Source organism: Simochromis diagramma, unplaced genomic scaffold (genome assembly GCF_900408965.1).
Source record: "Simochromis diagramma unplaced genomic scaffold, fSimDia1.1 OVJJ01000738.1, whole genome shotgun sequence".
NCBI classification, from domain to species: domain Eukaryota; kingdom Metazoa; phylum Chordata; class Actinopteri; order Cichliformes; family Cichlidae; genus Simochromis; species Simochromis diagramma.
The window spans coordinates 19121-41954 of NW_024387255.1; the positions used below are offsets into that span (position 1 = coordinate 19121).

The following is a 22834-nucleotide window of genomic DNA, read 5'->3' on the forward strand; positions in this document are numbered from 1 at the left end:
TATGGGGACTGCTGCCTCTGCTGGACACCAGAGGAACTGCAGCTTCCTCTTTCAGCTTGTTATTCAGTAGATGGCGAAAACCTGTAGGCTGTGTGCAAATGTGCACACTGATGATGATGATGATGATGCATGAACAAGAACAGCTGTGTCTCCAGATGTTTAACTGTAAAAGGGGCTGAGTGGGTGTGGACCCCACAGCTTCGTAAATCATCACAAATATTCAGGTGCTTCTTCTCACAACTAACATCTGATTATGAAATGATGCAACGCCACAAAAAAGTTTTGAGTTTAGTTTTATTGAAGCCACACTCTCTGCTGCTGCTCAGCCTCCCACCTGCTGTGTGACTGAGTTCAATATCACAACTGTGGCAGCTCAGCAGAGGTCATGCAGCTCTGCAGCATCGAGGAAACAGAATGACTCAGCAGGACCGACTGAGCAGCAGGTTCGTGAAACCACACAGAAACAAAACAGGAAGTACACACTCTGGCCACGATTACCAAACATGCATACACACACACAGTTAGTCTGATCATGCACACACGCTCCGAGTCTCTGCCTCCCTCTGGTGGTGAAAATGAGAACAGCATGCGAGGAAGATGCTGACCTGGTTTCTGATCAGACAGAAAAAGCCAGAAATGTTCCCTCTGTGGTTTCCGTGTGCATATGGGTTCAAATATCTACTTCCTCCACATAAGGAACGCTGCAGCTTCATCTGCACGTCTGTGGAATTAAAACTTCCCAAAATAACTGAGGAATGAACCGCTCCCCTCATCCTAATCTCCTCAGAGATTTCCCCTCTGAGGAGGGGAAATCAGGTAAATGTTCTCAGGCTGAGGTTTCAGTCCATCTGACTAACCCTGAGGACATCTGGTATTTTAGGAGAGAAGCATCCTCCTCCTCCTCCTCCTCCTGACATTCAGCCTGATGGGAATAGCTGAGCAGCTCTGACTCTCGGCCTCCCTCCCTCTGCTCCACGCTCACAGCAGCTGAGGCTGCTTAGCCCCACAGGAGGAGGCCAGGAGAGAGTCTGTGGTGCTCAAACATTCAAGCTGTTGTTATCTGCAAAACTACTGGAGCTCAGCTTCCTGTTTATGACCTAAGAGCCAATCAGGAGGCTCAGAGATGCTTTCAAATGATTCTGACCCAAAAGTGCGGGAATCAAGAAATGCTGCTGCAGCTTTAGTCCGGCCGAGCAAATGCCACAGACGTGACCCGCACTGCCTGAGCCATATCCATAGCAACAAGCATCGTCAGGTGAATGTGAATGCAGGAGGAGGTTATTCTGTCCTGACCCATTTCACTCCTACGTAAAACTCTGGAATCAAAGTACAACGAAATTTAAATCCGCTCATAGGCAAAGCAGAAACTGCCGCTGTCCTTCGCCCCTCTCCCAGCTCCTCCTCCTGCTGAGTCTTGTTCTTCCTCGGCCTCGGAGACGTTTCACATTTACATCACATTACTCAGTCTGAGATGATGAGAGCGCCGTGTACCTGTCAGCGCTGCTGCAGGTGAAGAGGGTTCACACACACACACACACACACACACACATTACAGTTAGCTTGAGAGAGCTCACACCCTGCATGTATGCAGCATCACTCTGAGGTTCATGGGAAATGAGCGCTTCACCGTACAGCAGCCATGAAAATCATCCTTCATCTTAAAAACAGCTTTGTGTCCTCGCCGCACACCGAACATCGTCCAAATGTTCAGGCTGTTTGAAGTGACACGCCGTCAGAGCTTCATGGCGTTACAGACGCCATCTTTGAAGAGCGTTCTTGGATGATTGTGCATGTTAGTGCAGAGATCACTGCAGACCAGTAAACCTTCATTATTAAAGCTAAAGTCAGTAAACTTCATTTGCTGCTCCTGAAGCTTCGATCCTGTGCACGCTGCACAGGAAGTGGAAGCAGGAAACGCCACAGGAGAAACTTTACACTTCCATTCGTAAACTGGATAAAGTGGCAGGATTAACACTGAGACTGTAAACAGCTGATCCTGGGAGGCTCTTCCATCCATCCTCTCATCTGCACCAGCTGCAGTTTCCCCCCCTAAAGGAAGAAGCCGGGGTTCGGGGGCAGCCCTGCTCCCACGGGCATGATTGCCAGGTAGTTGGAGGGCACGTAGCCTCTCTGACCTCCTCTGACCTCCACCAGGCTCCACTCGGGGCTCCCTCGTTTGTCGTGAGGCTCCAGGATACGAACGGGTTCTCCGGCCCGGAAGGATACTTCGTGTTTGGATCTAGCCGTGAAGTCGTAGGCGCCCACAACCTGGAAACATGAAAAAAAAGCAGCATTTAACAGTCTCCGCCTCCACACCGTCACTTGTATCCACACATCCTTCCTCCATCACGTACATGCACCTCCTGGCTGTCAGGAGGAACACACATCATCAGCGTTACAGAGCCCATCTGTGATTAAGCTCCACTCAGTCGCTCCTTTCATACCTGCAGACCGCACACAGGAAACAGAGGCAGGAAGTGACAGCGTCTTCCCTGACGGCGTTTAAATAAAGGTCAGAACGACACTGCGAGTCGCAGATGTTCCCAGCTGCAGAGGCTGATACAGCAGCATTACACACATCAGTGTGTCATCACACATCACACACACACACTCGGCTGTAAACACCAGCGTGGGGTCGTTACTACCACCTGACCCGGCTCTTTCTAACGAACCGTGCTCAACAGCAGCGGCGCTTATTTTGCACTGAATTACGCTCAGAGAAGTGCAACGCATCAACACGAAGACAAGAAGAAGTACTCCGAGCACACGTCGTCACGTGTAAGACGAGGGCAGCACAGAACACATCTTCTTCTACCGTTTAAGAAACAATCAGCTGATGATGGTATAAAAACTAGGTTTGAGAGACCGGTGTGGACTGCGCCTCTGAGGTACAGAAAGACAGCGTGTGAGGACAGGTGGACACAGGCCTGCTGCTGCTACTGGAGACGTGTGCATGCACTGGCACAAAGCAGATCTTTCCATGAACGCCTCACAGAATACCCACGGGCTGTGGGTGGAACAGGATTGTATCTGACATTCTTACTGATCCCTACAAACTTGTGCAAACACTGAATGAAAACGTGAAGCTTCCTTGGATGCTGTGTTGGAGCATCAGCAGCGTGTCGTAGGAGCCCAGAGCGTGTGACCGAGTCAGATCCACGTGAAGGCTGTTACTGGGTGGGCCAAACACTGTAAACACTGACAGCTTAGACAGGATCCAGCATCAACAACAAGCTGCCTGTCTTTAAATCACCTGCTCAGGTAGAGCCGCTCTGTGTCACATTACTGTTCAGGAGCAGACCGCTGAGAGTCCGGCGCTCCATCAAGCAGCGTATCAACGCGCACAAGGATGTGACAGCATCGCATTTGCTGTGCACAACAACAAATTCAGTCTTACTGTCATGACCAGAGCCGTCCTCTGTGCTGCTGCATGCTGGGACGGCCAGTAACAGGCGGAGCTGGACGCTGTCAAGGTGGAGAGGAGGGTGTTGTCCAAGATAAGGACAACACCTCCCACCCACGCCACAACGTGCTGGCCAGTCACAGGAGCACACGCAGTCAGAGACTGACATTACCTATAATGCACCACTGAATGACACAGGACATCATTCCTGCCCGTTTGTATATATCAGAGCGAACTTTGTAACATGTTGTATTACTTAATTAGTTCAGTCTGTTCTTATTATCTCGGGGCGACTGTCGGGATTATTAAAGTATTCTGACTGCAGCTGGATGATCAACCTGCAGCCCTGCGCTGGTGGACAGCACGTGGCCTCCGTCTCCTGGACAATCTAATGCAGAGGAATTGAATTACCTGGAAGCAGGGCTGACTCATGGGCAGTGGGGCATTGCCCGCCGGGCTGTAGGAGTGTCTTCTGCGTGCAGTCACGTCTTCTGTCAGGTTCGGGTGTGGTGAAGGGGGCGGGTCGTCTGTTGGCTGGTGATAGCGAATGAGTTTCGAGGCAACAGCGTAGCCTCGCTTCCCTGCGTGAAGACGTAAATATAGTTTAACATTTATTTGTTGACAGTGTCAGACCAACCCGGTGTGCCCTCACAGAGCGATCCCATTGGCTGCTCGTCTGTTTCAGTTGCAATAACAGCGGCTCGCCAGCAGATAGCGCCACAGTTATTCCTCTCAGGTTTTAGTGCAAACGTCATAAAAAGTCTCACCTCCTGCATCGACCAGCCACCTCCTTCTGTCTCCACGGCTGTCGGCCTCGCTGATCACTGCCACCAGCTCGCCCTTAGTCAAGTTCAGGTCCAGGTCCCGGGTGCCCACGACCGTGCTCATCACCTGGAAGATCTTTCCAGAGCCGTGCTTATCCATTAGCTGCTTCAGACGGCGCTGAGAGGACGGGCTGAGAGGCTGAAAGACACGAGCAGACGTCAGATCTCAGAGAGGGCAGAGCTGCTGAATTACTCACACAAATTTACCTGGAAGGTGTTCAGAAATGAAAACAATGACTCAGAAAGAGACACTTCTGGTTCTGCAGCTGCAAAGTTGAAGAACCAGAAGTGGCACATTCACCGCTTCCTCGTCTCTGACTCGTTATCGCCTGCGAATGACGTATGATGATGATTCGCCACATTCTTCAGCCAGAACCTTGTATTATAACCTCCAGCTAAGTGTGACGTGACTGGAACTTCAGATCTTTACTGGGACCAGCAGCTGAACCAGTTCACACGAAACACGCGGCAGAACAGGAAATACAGGTGGCGTTTTTTTTAGACAGATTACTTCAGGAACGATGCTCGACACTCACACAGCAAACTCCACTGCCCCCACCGAACACCAACAATCTCAGGAAACTGAAGCTCAGACTGGGAGCGTCGGTGTGACACCATCGCGTCGGTGTGACACCATCGCGTCGGTGTGACACCATCGCGTCGGTGTGACACCATCGCGTCGGTGTGGTTAAATATTCGGAGAAGGATGTTTGCTGGATGATAAAATCACTGTTATATTTTTTATTCTGACCTTTCAGCAGTAACCAATCAGCTGAAACATGTCAAACATGTCTGAGGTCAGCTGAGTGGTCCACTGTTGCCCATAGTGCTCTGTAGCTTACAGTGTAAAGCGCCCTGAGGTGGTTTGCTGCTGTATAAATGAATGAAAGCCGATCTGAACGCTAACCTGGGCATCTGGCGCGTTGAGCTTGTCCTCCACCATTCGACATAAATGCTGCAGCCTCCTCGCTCCTTCCAGCACCGAAGACTCTGCCCACTCCCAGAATGCACCAGGAGAAAGGCTGCTGTGAGGGAGCTGCAGGGAGACACGTGAAGGATGAGCACCGATATCCAACGTGTTTTTGTGCATCAGCCTGTCTGTAAGGACGTCACCTGCTGAGCGAAGCTGTGAAACAGCTGCTCCATGTCTGCTGCGAGATCTCTGTGCAGACAGCTGAACGTCCCCAACGTGCTCCACATCATCTGCAGAGCCAGCCCGTTAAACTGAGGGAGCTCCGTCAGGAGCAGTGTGTTCAACGTCCTGTCAGGAGGAGAGGGGAGTAGAGGAGGTCACTCGCACGATCTGATATCCTCGTGTTGGTGTTGTTCCCAGATCATCATACTAAATGTTGTTCCAGGATCAACATTGCAAGTGACCAATCAGAATGTTGTGACGTCATACTTTTGCGACTTCGGGAAAAACCGGCATAAAACAAAAAACTGTACTTAAGCTGCGAGAAACCGCCTCTGTCCGCCGATCAACGGACCCTGACCCTAACCGTAACCCTTTAATAAACAGTAAGCAGAACTGATATTGTCCTTGCAACATTGGAATTTCATAAATGCACGAATGGCTTGGCGCGCAAAAGAATAACGTCACAACAATGTGATTGGTCACTTGCAATGTTGAACCTGGAACAACATTTTCATGATGGTCTGGGAACAACACCAACACGAGGATATCAGATCATCCGAGGTCACTCACAGCTCCAACCATCAGGAACCATCAGAAACCAGTTCCCACCTGTACGTGTTGGCCACAGCCTGCTCCTCGTAGCTCAGGTTGGGTTTTCCTTCGATCACTTCGTAGTCGAGCAGCTTGTCGAGTCTCTTCCTGATTAGGTTCCTCGGGCCCACCAGGAGGTCCCGGAGAGCGCAGAGCGGCTGGTGGATCAGCTTCCTCATCCTCTTCTCCTGGAAGAAGGAACAAAGAACAGATCGACATCAGCAGACCGTCGTTCACTGCATCATCCTTTCACAGGAGGCAAAATATGCATGTCCACCTCTGCAGGCGCTCAGAGACACAGCGGCCTGTGTCTGACCTCTGATCATGTTCTGAGCGTGTGCAGAGGAGATCGGAGGTGGGATGCAGGATGCAGACCATCCACCAATCAGAAGCTGTTTACACAGAGAGAAATCTGTGATGTAATCTGTAAAGTTTGGTGCTGTGTCTGTGATCGCAACTCATCCTGTCCTCTTAACTGGACACGAGCCGACAGGATGCAGTGCTGCGACATTTCCTGCACCTGTAAAGACCGCAGCACCGTTCTCAGAGATAATCACTCACAAACATCGGGAGGATCCACTGTCGGAGCGCCGTCGTGATCTCTTTGTAGCAGATCGGTGCCTTTTCTCCATCCATGTCCAAGTCAAAGTCCTCCGTGCGGCAGGACAGGAAGCCCTGCAGAGCAACCACACACAGCTGAGCGCTTGGCTGTCCAAACACGACTCGCCGCCCTCAGCACGTTATTTTACAAACCAAACATGTACAATCAAACACATCAGAGTGAAGCTGAAACAAAGAAACGTTTCTGAGCATTTCTTAAAGTCGGTGTTTGTGCTGCAGACGGAGAGCAGGAGATGTGGGCGGGTCGTCCTCGCTAACGTCTAAACAAGCTAAACAGCAGAGAGATACAAAGAGCTGAGTGTTGGTGTGAAGGACAGAATGAGGAAAACAGAAAGGTACACAAGCATGTGTGTGGCCTCCTGACAGAGACTCACAAACTCATGACTGCACGTCTGTAATTATAGCGTCTGACCGTGAGTCACAGCCTGAAACAGTGACTGCTGCAAATTTATGTTTTACAAATGAGTTTATTCAGGTTTGAAGTTTTAGTCAATAAAGTCCACTAAAGCTTTGAAGTCGAGAGCCAAGACAAAGTGTGAGCGTGAGTTTACCTGGAGGTGCTGCAGGTACATCTCCACGTTCTCCAGCAGCTCCAGGATGCCGTTTTCCAAAACATAGAAGAATCCTTCCAGGGCATCAAATTCCTCGTCCACCAGCTGCAAGACATCCAACACGCCGGTCTAAAGAGATGCTCTGAGCTCACACACAGCTGCGCTACATAAACCAGCTGTGTGACACACTGCTTTAAAACATGTAGTAATGGGGTCAGTGTCAGTAGGAGCCAGAGGTTCAGAGAAGACCTGCTGTTTGTGAGGCGCAGCCAATCAGAAGACATTTGTCTTATAGGAAAAGCACCGGGATGACGCACAGAAGGATTACTGTGAACTGTGGATCATGCAAAGCTGCTCTGGTGAAGTCCAGGAGTGAAAACAGCAGGTTACAGCTCATGCAAAGCCTCAGTCAATCATACACTGTAATGATACATGTGGAAAGATCAGCAGGGGGAGCAGGCTGCAGACAGGAAGTGTCTGATCAGACCTTCCACTCTCCCTAGTCCACAGCTGTGCTTCCACCTAACAGCATTTGGTCGATCAGACCTTCCAGTGGTCACCTGAGCTTCACACCAACGCAAATGCATGTTAGTGTAGCCCAGCTCAGACTGATGCTGATCTCCCTGAGCCTAGCTCTGACGTCTATCTCCATCTCCCTTGTACAATCCGTCTCTGGACCCTTCCCAGATGAGCGTGAGTGAGAGTGAGCACGGTGTGGACTCTGGATTTGGACTGAGCGTGCGTTCCCCTTTTTCCCAGCCCCCTTCTCCCTGCCTCACTCTATACATGTACACATCACCGGTGTTGTAAATAAACCCACTTGTCTGATTCCACAGTTCAGAGTCCAGCGCCAACAAACCTGACAGTAACTTACTGCGAGACATTGATTGTAATTTTCATACTCATGGAGGACGTGTGCTGTACAGTCACTCTGGCTCGGACGTTCACACCCACTGTGAACACAGCAGTGGCCTGGGGAGAGTGGGAGGTCTGATCAGACACTTCCTGTCTGCAGCCTGCTCCCCCTGCTGATCCTTCCACACGTATGATTACAGTGTATGATTGACGGAGGCTTTGCATGAGCTGTAACCTGCTGTTCTCACTCCTGGACTCCACCAGAGCAGCTTTGCATGATCCACAGTTCACAGTAATCCTTCTGTGTGTCATCCTGGTGCTGTCTGACACAAGCTGTTTTAGCTCCTCCTCCTTTAAGACAGCATTCTGCTGATTGGCTGGTCCTCACAAACATGTGGGCGGAGCTTCCTGTGGATGAGGCTCAGGGTTCGGCCTACCTTAGGTTTGAGTCCGGCCTCGTGTTTGATCTGCTGACCGAGCCTGGCGGTCTTCTTGGCAATGCTGTGGGTGTTGAGGCGGACGATCTTGTCCTTGATGGTCAGCATTTCCGTCTTCCTGTATTTGTCAGCTAGAAAACACGAGTGACAGTTAAAACCTTCTGCTTTCTCACGCCAACATCCGGCCCCATTAGTCACGCTCCTCACCGACTTCCCGGAAGCGCTTGTATTCGTTGATGCGACAGTTTAAGGCGACAGAGGTGTGAGCGGTCTGCTCCAGCAGGGCGTAGGCCGGGTGGGAGGCGTCGGTGTGCTTCTGGATGGTCTGCAGCAGCAGGGGGTAGCGGGCAATCCGCTGCACGGGCATCACCAAAAAGAAGCTCAGCGACGTGGCGTTGACGTCAGGCCTGAAGGTCAAGAGAGACACAAGACTCATCAGTCAGCTCCTCGGCTCTGAGCACTTCCTGTCCAAGGCGAGACGAGGCGCCGTAAACTTACGCCGCAGCCTTGATGACTCTGACAACCTCGTTCCACAGAGCCTCCTTCTGTTTGTAGCTGTTCTCCACCTCCGTCACATGATTGTAGTGCGCCAGGTACTCCTTATAGGCGGCTTCCATCTCTGATGACAGGCTGAGAAACGAGTCACCTGTCAGAGAAGGAAAACACACCTTTACTCCTTTACAAGAAGCAGCAGAAAGGAAGTTTTAACGTTCATCACGGGAAACGGCTGTGCCGAGTAAAGAGCGAAGACAATCATCATTTTCACTGTCTACCTCCCGGGTTTCTCGATGATGATCATCTCGTTTTCATCCAACAAAAACTGTGAGAAGTTAGAGAAACATCAGCTTATCAGACGTCAGAGCGCCACAACGTCTGACTTTAACTTTACATGCTGAGCTGATCTGTGAAGAAGAGTCTTCCCCGGAACAAAAACAAAGAGGTGACACCTGTGTGATTCAGGAACTCACCTGAGCTGAATCACAATACTCCATCTTTAAATTTGTGTCAATAAAGAAAAAGGATATCCTGAAGGTCAAGATCCCATCCTTCCAGACCATCTCCGAGGCAAGCTTTCCCAGATGAATGTGCCTGATCCCATCTGCCGGTGGATCACTGACTTCCTGACGGACAGGAAGCAGCATGTGAGGCTGAGAAAGAATGTCTCGGACTCCCGGACCATCAGCACCGGCTCCCCTCAGGGCTGTGTTCTTTCTCCTCTGCTCTTCTCCCTGTACACCAACTGCTGCACCTCCACCCACCAGTCTGTCAAGCTAATCAAGTTTGCAGATGACACCACCGTTATTGGGCTCATCTCGGACGGGGATGAGTCTGCCTACAGGAGGGAGGCTGAACGTCTGGTGTCCTGGTGCAGCCACAACAACCTGGTGCTGAATGCCCAGAAGACAGTGGAGATTATTGTGGACTTCAGGAAGCACACAGCTCCACTCCCCCCCATCATCCTGACTGACACCCCCATCACCTCTGTGGACTCATTCCGCTTCCTGGGTACCACCATCACCCAGGACCTGAAGTGGGAGCCCACCATCACCTCCGTCATCAAGAAAGCCCAGCAGAGGATGTACTTCCTGAGGCAGCTGAAGAAATTCAACCTGCCAACACGGACGATGATGCAGTTCTACACTGCAATCATCGAGTCCATCCTCACCTCCTCCATCACCGTGTGGTATGCTGGAGCCACTATCAGGGACAAACAGAGACTGCAGCGTGTTGTGCGCTCTGCTGAGAAGGTGATTGGCTGCAGACTCCCATCTCTGCAGGACCTGTACACCTCCAGGACACTGTGGCGTGCAGCTCGGATCTCAGCTGACCCTTCTCACCCTGGACACAGTCTGTTTGACCTGCTCCCCTCAGGCAGGAGGCTCCGGTCCATTCGCACCAGAACCTCTCGCCATAAGAACAGTTTCTTCCCCTCTGCTGTTGGACTCATGAACAATAACCATATGACTTCCCACCACTAACACATGACCCTACGCTGTGTTCACTGCATCATTCCATGTTTGGCACTGATCACCACCTGCACTCATGTATATATCTTTCTACTTAGCACTTTTAATTCTTATTCTTATTTTTATTTTTTTATTTTTTTATTTTTTCATGTCTATTTAAGCGTAATTTATGACAGTATGTTTGCACTGAAGCACCGCAGCAATTTCCTAATGTTGTAAACCTGCTCAACATTTGGCAATAAACCGTTTCTGATTCTGATTCTGATAAGAGTCAGAAAAACAACAAAGAACAACCACTTCCTGTTTGACATCCTGTTTACAACGACAGAAAGACTGAAGCTGTGAGGGTGACACGTCAAAGTAAAGGTCTGGTGTCAGGTCACTTACAGAGACTCTGCAGGAAGTCAGGCTCTCCAGACTGAAGCTGCTTCTGGTCCAGCAGGCTCAGGAGACGGCTCGATACATCGATCACCTCCTCGATGTGCAGAAACATGCTGTCCAGTCCAGCTGGAGGCAGCTTCGGTCAGAGCAGGTGGAGGGGAGACAGAAAATAAGGGTTTTTACCTGATATCAGACACTTCTTTAACCCCAAAGTCTGAAGGTTCCCCATTACAACCCATACGCTCCCATTATAACCCAAATTACCCATTATAACACATTGTGTTCATGTATTTTGAGTATATAAAAACATCTGAGGAACGCTGAAAAAGTGATGGGGATGTGCTGCAGCAGCGTCAGAGCTTGGCTGACCTTTGACCTCTGATAATAAAGGTGGATCTGTGCTCATGCTGGAAAGACGGGGGTGCTGGGCGCTGGGAGGCTGAACAATGCACAATCCAGCGGCTCATCTGTCTCACAGAGCCGCCATTCACTCACGGCTTCGCCCTGCTCCCTTGCTGTGTTTCCACAGCTCAGCTCTCCTTGCCCATAAAGCCTGATTTCATTATGTTTTATGAGGCCTCATTTCATTAGCACAGTGATAATAAGCTGTCATTTAGCAGTACTAAGCAACAGAACAGGCATAATGAAAAGCAGGTGATAAGAAGCCACTGAGAGGGCGCAGGATGCTAAAACCTTCACCTGCTGCACAGGTGAGCAGCAGCTTTACGTTCAGCCACTTTCTTTTTGCTTCTTTGTATTGTCACTATCAGAGTTTGTCACTGTGACTGTATACACCCCCCTGCATTTATTCACTGCTTATTATTAATCTCTGTCCCCTCCCTCAGCCCTTCTTTCTCCCCAGCTGGATGAGCTCTATGAACAAGTGCTTGTTCTCAGACGTCCTTGTTGGGGTGTTCTCTGTATTATTATATATTATCATTATTTAGCTTACAATATAAAGAACATTGAGGGCACTGCTGTTGTGATTTGGTGCTATATAAATAAAGCTGAAGCAGCTCTGCATGATTCACAGTCGATAATAATCCTTCTGTGTCTGATCCCAGGGCTCAGTGCAGGCCCTAGGGTCGCCCTCCGTCTGAAACGAGCAGTTTGGCCCCTCCCCCTGCTTCCTGCTTCGATGGGCAGGTGTGTTCCTAGGTCCTACCTGTAGCTGCTGCTGCAGGTTGCTCCTGATGGTCACGGTGCTGAGCTGCAGCAGGCGCAGGTAGCTCCTCTCAGACTCCACAAGCTCTTGGATGGCCAGTTGTTGCCTCTGGGCCGCCCTCTCCTTGGCTGCTGCCTCCTCCTCCTCGGCCCTCCTCTGGGCCTCTCTGGCCTCCTCTTCCAGCCTCTCCTCTGATAACGAGCTCTCCTCTGAGAAACTGTCCTGAGAGGAGAATCGCCGAGCAGCTTTTCCATCTTCAGGTGGCGCCTCCACCACTACAATCACCCCTGACTCAGGCGTCTTCTCCTCTGAGATGAACTTTTCCCCTCCAGTTTGATCTTTGCTGCTTCCAGCTGTCTGACCTGCAGCTCCCAGAGGAGACCGAGCAGACGAGGCTGGTTTAGGGAGAACCAGTGGGAAGGACAGCCTCCTGGGCACCTCCATGATGGAGACGGCTGTGAAAGAAACAGACTGTCAGGTATTTCATTACATGTCTGAGCATCTTTGCTGTCATCAGTCTGCTCTGGAGCTTGCAGACTTTACATTCCCTGATGACTGAGAGGACGGCATGCTGTCTCCATGGGAAATAACAGCAAATGACAAAGACTCACACAGACGTCCTCAGCCTGACACAAACAACCAGGTCGCCAAAGAACAACTTCAGCTGGAAGGAGAGTTTTCAACCAATCAGCACTCTGCTCACACACAGCATCATCATTCGCAGGAAGAAAAGCACAGAGACGGTTGCAGTCGCCGTACAAACACAGGGCACCTACACGTCATTTAAACTATTGTACTACACCACTGTTAATCAATATGGATCATCAATAACTAATAATAACTAATAAAGATAACTCTGAACTACAGACGACAGAAACTGAAGAAAAAGATTTTCCAGCACACACACACACTGAATAAATGACTGAGGAAGTGTGCCTGCACGTCTTTCAGTTTCCTTGAGAGGTGAAACGTCTTTAAGCAAACTTAAGAAGTCCAGACACTTTTCTCCCCGAGCTCCTTAGACTGCGATGACCTGGATGACTGAGAGCCTTCACAAATACTCAGGAAGTGTCCACCCCCCCCCCTCCCCACCACCACGGCTGGAACATCTGGGGGGGCACGGTGACCCACAGAGGGGATAACTGAGATTTAAAATCCTCAGTCTAAACAGCCCCAAAGCACTGCCTCTGATGGTAAACTCCTTCACCCTCTGTAGAAAACCGATGATTCACAAATAATCCTGATCACCTAAAACCCTCAGACCGGGTCTGAACCGGGTCAGAGCCATTTTTATGCAGGCGGGGACAAACTGAAGGAAGCACACGCTCACCTTTAACCCCGAAATGCTGCGATCCCCTCAGCTCCGATCCTCACCCAGCTGCAGCGTCCTCGCTCACTCCTCTCCCCCGCCGCACTGAAGCAAAGTCTGCTGCAAGGACAACACACAGACAGACACACACACACAGAGTGTAACTTTCTCCACTGACTCACACACACAGGCCGTGTGTGAGGAAGGGGGATGGGAGTGGAAAAGAAGGTGGGAGGGCTCACACAGGACAACACACACACTCGTGCTGCTGAGTAAGCTGAGTGACTGCAGCAGCTGGTGGGGAGAGGAAGTGGCGCTCACCCAGACAGAAACTGATTGGCTGACAGATCTTCAGACTGAAGGGAAGGACCAATCAGAGGACATGTTGATGAAACACGGTGGGGTCCATGCAGCAGAGCTTCAGGCAGCAGAGGCTGAAGTTTCCCTCTCACAGGAGACAAAGTGCTGTGGGTCCTCCTCCTGCTCCTCCTCCTCCTCACAGGGATCACTCAGATTCTCTGAGAACAAACAGGGTTTACATTTAGGTTCTCTCTGACCTCTGACCCTGACAGGAAGTGAACACCACCCCAAACATAAAGACTTTATCCTGTATTGTGAGTGAACTGCACATCCAGACTCTAACAGAGCAGCTTTGCCTGACTCGCAGTTCAGAATAATCCTTCTGTATCTGATACTGCTTCATCCTGTGTGTGAAAGAAGCTGCTTTAGCCCCACCCCCTTCCAGACGTCACTAGAGGGCAGTGCAAACACGGCAGGCCGGGTGGGGTGACCAGGAGCAGCAGGCTGACAGTAAGGGGGATACGTTTAGAAACAGAGAGTCAGATCTGAGGTCTGCAGCACATAGCAGGACTTCACCTGATCCAGGTAACCCCGGTAACTCCAGGTTTCTGTGAAGGGGGTTAAAAAAAATAAACTGATGCTGTGAACCGAACCTGCTCCAGATTAGCGATCAGCAGGTATGAAATCCCCACCCAATCAGATCTCAGGAAAACAACGTCCCCGTTCCTAAGGATCCCTCAGAGCGTCGACAGCAGCAGGTCTGAAGTCTGTGTGACTCCGAGTGACAAATGTTCATTCTCAGTCACAACTTTGATGCGATTCGTTTTGGGTTCAGTTTCTGTTTCATAACCTTTAACATGCGATTCGGCCCTCACATGCACACGTGTCGCGTTTCTAACGGTTACTGACTTTACAGACATTTATTTGATAAAATGCCTGAATGATGGATGGTTTCCTGTCCAGGCTTCAAACTTTATTAACACACACACTGATGCAGAGCTGCTGACACTGACCTCTGAGTCGTCTTGGTTTTATACTTTATTCTTCTCCTAACATAACTGTGATTGGTCAGATTCCGCCAACTTTCAGGTGAGCGCCCTCGTGCCTGGATCAAGAAAGCCATGTTCAGTCAGCGGGCTGGTAACCGACCGCCCTGATCTCTGACGTCAGGATACCCGGGGAACCGAGAGGGAACGGTGGACTCACCTCGTAGCGCACACCATCCCATCGTACTTCCTCAGTGACATCATCCAGGTCCAAGGGCAGGAACAGCTGACAGAAAGCGCCTCTCACTCGAAGCTTTCACTTCAGTTTATTATTCCACAGAGTTGGTGTGCGGCGCAGGTTCACACCTTCTCAGCCCGAGCTTCAGCCTGATGACCAGCGTGTCAGTGGGAATAAACAGGAAGACGTTTTCGTCCCGCAGCCCGGCAGGCTGACGGGATTCACAGCGGCGTGTTTGGGTGAGTGTGCAGGGCAGGAGCGGCTTATCCTGCTCATAACATCCTCGGAAATGTGGGCGAGGAATGCTGCGGGGCCGGATTCGGTCAGCTGATCGGCTGACGGATTCAGGTGTGCTGCAGGAAAAGAAAGGCTTAAAAGTGACGTGACACTTCAGGCATTCACCACCTGCAGAGCAAACACGCTGCTCAGAGTCCAGAGCTCGTATGCTTCGTACCTGGAAAGCTTTCAGAGCCGTGCACATTCCAAGCCGGGATTAGACCACGCCTTCATATTAAATCACAGCAACTATGACAAACCTGAGAGTGAAACATGACACAGACAGGCCTTGTCGCTCCTCACCGATCCGATCGTTCAGCGAGAGGTTTCACTCAGCTGACAACGTCTACCTCTGAGCTTCCAGGGACGGACCTCTACATCAGCAGCAGATCCAGGGTTCCTGTCTCTTCTGCCACACTTCCTTCACACAGTGAGGAAAACTGATCGTGCTCAGTAAACTTCAATGTCCAATGACTGACTCTAACAAAGTTTTAGGTTTGGTGTGAACGCTTTCAGGCTGCGAGGTGACCTCAGGGAGGAGGGGAGGATGCACTGATGACGGGCGGAGCTGCAGAGACGACAGAGGGATTCGCATCAGAGTGGATGAAAAGATGGAGGCAGATGATCTGCTGTGGCGCCCCCTACAGGCAGTGTCAATTTGGAAACGTTTATTTTACTGTTTAGTTTCAGTAAATATTATAATACGTGCTGTCGACAGGAATCTGACTCACAGCTGTACAAAGTGTCACCTGTCACACCTGAGCTCTCTGAGGTCTAAATCTAGACCCATCACAGCCTGACTGGACAGAGTAAAGCTACAGACATCTCAGTTTGGTTGCTATTGTTGTTCCAGCAGCTCAGGTGATGTCAGCTCGACTCAGACTCAGCGTGGGTGGATCGTGTCTCAGCCTGACCTCGGAGTCTGCGGTCACACTCTCCTGTCAGGCACGTCCAGTCACCTCTTTGGGTCCACAGTGACCACGACCGGCCACAGAGTCACGTCACCGCTGACAGAAACCGTCCAGTCAGAGAGCAGAGCTCAAGCGGAGCAATGAATCACTCAGGAAACTGCTGTGAGTGTCTGTGAGTGTCTGTGACAGGCGTCACAGATGTGTCACTGCTGATGTCGCTGAGCCGTGTCCGTGTCCAGCTGCTTAAAGCGACGCCACAAAGAAGAAACACAAATTACCTTCATGGATCTTCATCGAGGACCGCGGGGACAGCAGAGGACTCCGCAGCACGGGACTCAGCAAACACCTGAAACACACACGTCTGCCGAAGCACATCAGGCAGGAGATGCACAAAATTAAGTTATTACGAAAATAAGATTCATGTGGCAAAATGGTAACAGAACTGAAGTCCATGGGCAGAGGGCTAAATCAACCCCATCATTTGTAGACTAAACCTGCTGATATTACCAAAGTGTTTATTTTAAGGAGAAAGTTTGGACTCTAAGGAAAGAGATCTACAACATGAAAGTGATTGAAATAACACAATAAATAAGTCATGTCTGTGAAGGTTCTCAGTCATCCAGGTCATCGTAGTCAAAGGAGCTTGGAAAGAAAAGCGTCTGGACTTCTTTAAGTTACTTGAAGACGTTTCACCTCTCATCCGAGAAGCTTCTTCAGTTCTAAGGTCAAATGGTGGAGAGTCCCAGATATAAACCTAGTGGGAGAAACCCCCCACAGAGGGACAAAAGGACCCCCTGATGATCCTCTAATCGCCTGAGCCAAGGTGTGAAACTGGGTGTGGGTCCCAATCAGCCAGAGTTTCGGGTGAGTTCATTGTGAAACCTGGCCCCACCTTATCATGCGAATTCCTGAGATCAGATGGCCCAGGATGTGAGTGGGCATTAAAATAAGTCATACAATAAATAAGTCATACAAAGTTTGACAGAGATTGAATGAAACTATAAATGTGTTGAAACCATCAGTGTGTTACTCTGAGAGGATGGTGGAAGAACAGTGTATGACCTGACCTGTGTGTTTAATAACAATGAACAGCGATGTAACTGATGACTGGATACTGAAGCTAACAGCGGCGTTAGATCTGAGCGCGCTGTTATCCGAGCGTTTGATTCAACTCCTATGACTCTGCTCGGCGCGTCGATTAACCGAAGCCTGGTCGATCATTAACGCGAGCAGGCGGAAACAAATCACGGACTGTTTTTCCGGAAAGTAGCGGACCTCCTCCTCTGCAGGTCTGCTACCCTCTGCCGTCCTCCGCTCAGAGAGGAGCGGAACCCCCTGACACCTCCTCCCCTGACACCTCCTCCCCTTCCATCCTCTCGCCTTTGCACCTCTCCGTTTCCTTTGAGCGCGCGCCGTCTCTCTCACCTGTTGATGTACTGCAGCTCACGAACTCGATCAACACACACAAAGGACATCCGCTTTCTGCTCTACAAAATAAAAGCATTCCGGTTTTTCAGAATAAAAGCGGCTCACCGGTTTGACTTTCAGCGTGCTGTCCGTCCCACTGAGCGCATCAAGGCATCAATGAGGACTCACACAGAGGACCACCAAACACCTGCAAACACCTGAGTGATGACGTTCACCATAGATCGGCTTCACTGCTTCCTGCCTGTTAGAAACACCTCCGTGAAGTAAAGCATTCATTCAAATAAGGATTAAAAGACATGAAAACACTTTAAAGACAATAAATATATGAAATAAGTTTTAAACTGATACCTTTGGTTGGATTTCTGGGGAAATATTATCCAGTGTATCTGTCATCTGACCTCCAAAGGTACCTCCACATGCTCTCATGTGCTTCAAACCAGTTTCAGATCACAGCATGACTTTCTGTCTGTCCTCAAAACGTGAGGAGGAGGAGGCTGATGAAGGCTTTAATTAAAACACAGGCTCAGTTTGGCCTCACAGGAAGTAGTCTACATGTTTCTGTCCATGTTTGCTATGTAACACAGAGAAGGTTTCAATGTGAAGGCTGCGGATCGCGCTCAGTGTTTTCATCAGAGACAAAGGTTTATTATCAGTAAAAACACAGACTTACACGCTCCTCCTGTTAGTCTTTGTATTTGATTTATTTATTTTATTACTCAGATTATTATTATTGGAAGAAGACAGGAGAAGAGGGCTTATTATAAATAAACATGAAATGAGTTTTAGGCTCAAACTGGAGACCAAACAAAGATAAGCAGGCTCCTGTCTCTGCTCTCCTCTCGTGGTGGCACAGTGATGACGAGCTGCTTTTAAATAAATCAGGAAATGTGGATTATTAAATATTAGGTCTCTCTCTTCCAAGTCTCTGTTAGTGCATGATTTAATAATTGATCAACAAATTGATTTACAGAAACCTGGTTACAGCAGGATGATTATGTTGTTTAAATGAATCAAAAATCCGTCTGATTTCTCAGACTTTTTATCTGATTTAGTTCTGAGCTCAGATAAAATAATTATTGTGGGTGATTTTAACATCCATGTAGATGCTAAAAATGACAGCCTCAACATGGCATTTAATCTGTTATTAGACTCAATTGGCTTCTCTCAAAATGTAAAAGAACCCACCCACCACTTTAATCACACTCTAGATCTTGTTTTAACATATGGCATAGAAACTGAACATTTAACAGTGTTTCCTGAAAACCCTCTCCTGTCTGATCATTTCCTGATAACATTTACATTTACAATAATTGATTACACAGCAGTGGAGAGTAGACTTTATCACAGTAGATGTCTTTCTGAAAGCGCTGTAACTAAGTTTAAGAACATAATCCACCCACTGTTATCATCTTCAATGTCTTCAATGCCCTGTACCAACATAGAGCAGAGCAGCTATCTGAACGCTACCCCAACAGAGGTCGATTATCTTGTTAATAATTTTACCTCCTCACTACGTACGACTCTGGATACTGTAGCTCCGGTGAAAACTAAGGTCTCAAATCAGAAGTACCTGACTCCGTGGTATAATTCTCAAACATGTACCCTAAAGCAGATGACTCGTAATCTGGAGAGGAAATGGCGTGTCACAAATTTAGAGGATCATCATTTAGCCTGGAGAAATAGTTTGCTGCTTTATAAGAAAGCCCTCCACAAAGCCAGAACATCTTACTATTCGTCACTGATTGAAGGAAATAAGAACAACCCCAGGTTTCTCTTCAGCACTGTAGCCAGGCTGACAAACAGTCAGAGCTCCGTTGAGCCAACCATCCCTTTAACGTTAACTAGTAATGACTTCATGAACTTCTTCACAAATAAAATTTTTATCATTAGAGAAAAAAATACCAATAATCATCCTACAGATGTAATATTATCTACAGCTACTTTTAGTACCGTTGATGTTAAGTTAGACTCTTTTTCTCCAATTGATCTTTCTGAGTTAACTTCAGTAATTACTTCCTCCAAACCATCAACGTGTCTTTTAGACCCATTTCCTACAAAACTGCTCAAAGAAGTCCTGCCATTAATTAATGCTTCAGTCTTAAATATGATTAATCTGTCTCGTCGGATCAGGCAGGACTCAGAATTGTGCCATTAAAGGGAGGTTTATTTACAACACCAGGTGACATATATACATATGTACTGTGACGAAGGGACTGGGACTCCAGGGTAAAAGTACAGGGCAAGGCTAACTCGTTCACACTCCTCTACACACAGTCTGTGACTGACACACTCTCAGTCCAGTCCCACGCAGAAACTCACTCATGCTCATCCAAACAGGGCCCACAGGAAACAGGCAGGGGTCCAGGAAGGTAGTGATGGGCAGATGAAGCTTCATGAAGCACTGAAGCTTTTCATCCAATTGGTTCACCCCAGCGCAAAGCTTCTTGAAGCTTCATTTGCTCTAGTAGGACACCTACTGGACGTAAAAATATTAGTTGGCATGAATTTGAAGAGTGTGGCCTTTTGCACACAGCCTGTAAATGTCAACAACAAAAGGAGTGTGTAAAACATCTATATTGTAGTGATGGCAGTATACTTTGTATATTTATACTGGCAGTATGAAAAATGATCATTTGGAAATGTTTAAAATGGAAATGATCATTTACTGTGAAGTGAGGTGTGGTTGGGGTGTGGACAGTGGTTGTGCTTTTGTAACGTTGAGGTATGGACAGCTACACACTGAGGCCTCAGTCCTGCCTGTTCACATTTTATTCTGTAAAAACTAAATTTTCACTGCTTTTATGGCCTTTTTAGTGGGGAGAACATAGCTAGGATTTAACGATTTAACAAATCTTTTGAATCCTTTGTCCTCCACAATGCTAAATGGCTGGGAGTCCTCAGTCACCATGCTAACCAGGTCTTCATCTATTTGAGATTGTTCTCCTGAGGAAAGACAATAAAGACAAAGCACAAATATAAATATGACACACATAACTTATTACAGCTGTATAATATTGTTATATCATTTAGTAACATTACTGCATGCTATATTATCATGGCATTTGATGGCTCACCTGGTCTTGCTCCACAATCGGTGTTCCCCTTATTCTCATGCAAAGCTCTGTAGTGCCTAAGCATGGATGTTATATCCCAGCTCCCTGGCACATAGCAAACACTTCACCTTGTACAAAAGTAAAGCCGCTTAACATAAATTGTATTGCACCATCAGTATTATGAAAATACATCTTCTGTAGAAATTTACATACCTTGTTGGGAGGAATAAAATCACAATGTTCCCACACAGGGGAGGACATCCTCCTCTTCTTAGCTGGCTCCATTCTCTCCTGACTTTCTCTCCTAAACCTCCAAACTGTCTCCAAACTCTCACTAACCGCAACTCTCCATCAAACACCCACATTTTGAATGAAGTCTGAGGGGTTTATATCGCTGTCATAGCTCGCGGCAAAGTTCGAACCACTTCATGAACCAGTCACGTGGTACAGCCGGGCAGCGAGGCTTCGGACGTCATCATTTTCAGCTCCTCCCATAAATGAAGCAAGCCTCGATACGCGCATCGCGGAAACGCCCCCTCCATTACTCGACACAAGCTTCGAAGTCTCGATACAGAACGTCACATCACTACAGGAAGGTCTGCTGGGGAGGAGCGCCACCCTGCTGGGGGAGGAGTGAAGAGGGAGCAACAACCACAAAGAGAACACCAGAGAAGACGTGAGGACCATGAGACTATCTCTAATATTCACAGTAAAAATCTTAGAAATATGGTGTCTAACCAGATTCTTACTCTGGATGGCATTACCTTGGCCTCCAGTAACACTGTGAGGAACCTTGGAGTCATTTTTGACCAGGACATGTCCTTCAATGCACATATTAAACAAATATGTAAGACTGCGTTCTTCCATTTGTGCAACATCTCTAAAGTTAGAAATATCCTGTCTCATAGTGACGCTGAAAAACTAGTTCATGCATTTATTACTTCCAGGCTGGACGACTGTGTTATGGGAAGGCTGTGTGCAGGCAGGAGTGGTGACTTGAAGGACCCAAAATGCAGACTCACAGAAATCAAAGGTGAACTTAAATATAGCTTTAATGCTGAACTCCAAAAAAGTAACAAAACTGAGACTACAAGGTAACCTTTACACAGACAGACCACACAGCAAAATAAGGGTAGATCACAACACAGGCAAACTGAAACACAGGGCTTAAATACACAGAGGGAGCAATCAGGGAATTGGTAACAGGAGGGAAACACAGCTGGGGCAAATCAGGCCTAACGAGACACAGGAAGCACAACCAGACGCATTTACATGAGACAAGGACTTTCAAAGTAAAACAGGAAACATAACACAGGCTGAACTTACAGACACAGACTCACAGGCAGGCACTACAACAGAGGGAACAGAGACGTGGGACCAGGGAGACACAGAGACATAAACCATAAGATAGAACTCTAAGAAACCAAAGACTACAAATGATAAATAATATAATAAACTCAAAACTCTGGGTCAACGACCCAGGCATCCTAAAAACTCCCTGAAAAGCCTTCAGTTAATCCAAAATGCTGCAGCAAGAGTCCTGACAGGGACTAGAAAGAGAGAGCAAATTTCTCCTGTTTTGGCTTCCCTTCATTGGCTTCCTGTCAAATCCAGAATTCAAAATCCTGCTTCTCACATACAAGGTCTTAAATAAGCAGGCCCCATCTTATCTTAATGACCTTGTAGTACCATATCACCCTAGTAGAGCACTTCGCTCTCGCTCTGCAGGCCTACTTGTTGTTCCTAGAGTATTTAAAAGTAGAATGGGAGGCAGAGCCTTCAGTTTTCAGGCCCCTCTTCTGTGGAACCAGCTTCAGTTTGGATTCAGGAGACAGACACTATCTCTACTTTCAAGATTAGGCTTCAAACTTTCCTTTTTGCTAAAGCATATAGTTAGGGCTGGATCAGGTGACCCTGAATCCTCCCTTAGTTATGCTGCAGTAGGTGTAGGCTGCTGGGGATTCCCATGATGCACTGGGTGATTAATTGAAGCAATAATTCTGAGTACAACACAGCTGAAACATAAATTTCAAATGTTTATGTTTTCCAATAACCAATCATTAAGGAAAACGAGTCTGTTATAAACTAAGAATCTGCACAGACACATGTGTTATTACACCACACCTCATCCTCTTATCAACATGTGTAAACAAACATAAAAATGTCTGATTGTGTTATAAAGTTCAAACCGTTCAGCTCAGACCTGACCTTAAAACACACACACACACACACACACACACACACACACACACACACACACACACACACACACACACACACACACACACACACACACAATAACATAAGATAATCTTAGAGTTTATTTATTCTAAAAGTTGGTATTTCCTTTACTGAATACATGAAATAAAATAAAATATAATTTTAATCAATAAGTCACTAAAC

The 22834-nt window shown here is 48.1% G+C and overlaps 1 protein-coding gene across 7 annotated transcripts; it reads right to left on the reverse strand.

The window, feature by feature from the left end:
- Window positions 1–276: 276 nt before the first annotated feature.
- On the reverse strand, window positions 277–17293 carry arhgef37 (Rho guanine nucleotide exchange factor (GEF) 37). Of its 7 annotated transcripts, XM_040002065.1 has the most exons (17): window positions 17018–17293; window positions 16229–16311; window positions 13561–15607; window positions 13261–13359; window positions 11931–12385; window positions 10772–10901; window positions 8916–9063; window positions 8625–8824; window positions 8418–8548; window positions 7126–7230; window positions 6515–6628; window positions 5972–6141; window positions 5341–5488; window positions 5135–5263; window positions 4171–4366; window positions 3815–3984; window positions 277–2268 (listed from the first exon to the last, which is right to left on the reverse strand). In XM_040002065.1, exons 5-17 carry the CDS (start codon window positions 12372–12374, stop codon window positions 2050–2052), a joined length of 2304 nt encoding a protein of 767 aa, XP_039857999.1. In that variant the 5' UTR covers window positions 12375–12385; window positions 13261–13359; window positions 13561–15607; window positions 16229–16311; window positions 17018–17293; the 3' UTR covers window positions 277–2049. The 7 variants fall into 7 exon arrangements, with proteins under 7 accessions (XP_039857999.1, XP_039858000.1, XP_039857996.1 ...); XM_040002066.1 differs by lacking the exon at window positions 17018–17293 and having other exon boundaries at window positions 13561–13757; window positions 16229–16604; XM_040002062.1 differs by lacking the exon at window positions 17018–17293 and having other exon boundaries at window positions 16229–16604.
- Between the last annotated feature and the right edge of the window lie 5541 nt (window positions 17294–22834).

Coding starts and splice junctions, on each gene's coding strand:
- arhgef37 (XM_040002065.1), bottom strand. CDS start 12,374: ATGGAGGTGCCCAGGAGGCTGTCCTTCCCACTGGTTCTCCCTAAACCA. Junction 10,902..11,930: donor ACCTGCAGCAGCAGCTACAG/GTAGGACCTAGG, acceptor CTCTGACCGAAG/CTGCCTCCAGCTGGACTGGA. Junction 5,264..5,340: donor TTCACAGCTTCGCTCAGCAG/GTGACGTCCTTA, acceptor GTCTCCCTGCAG/CTCCCTCACAGCAGCCTTTC.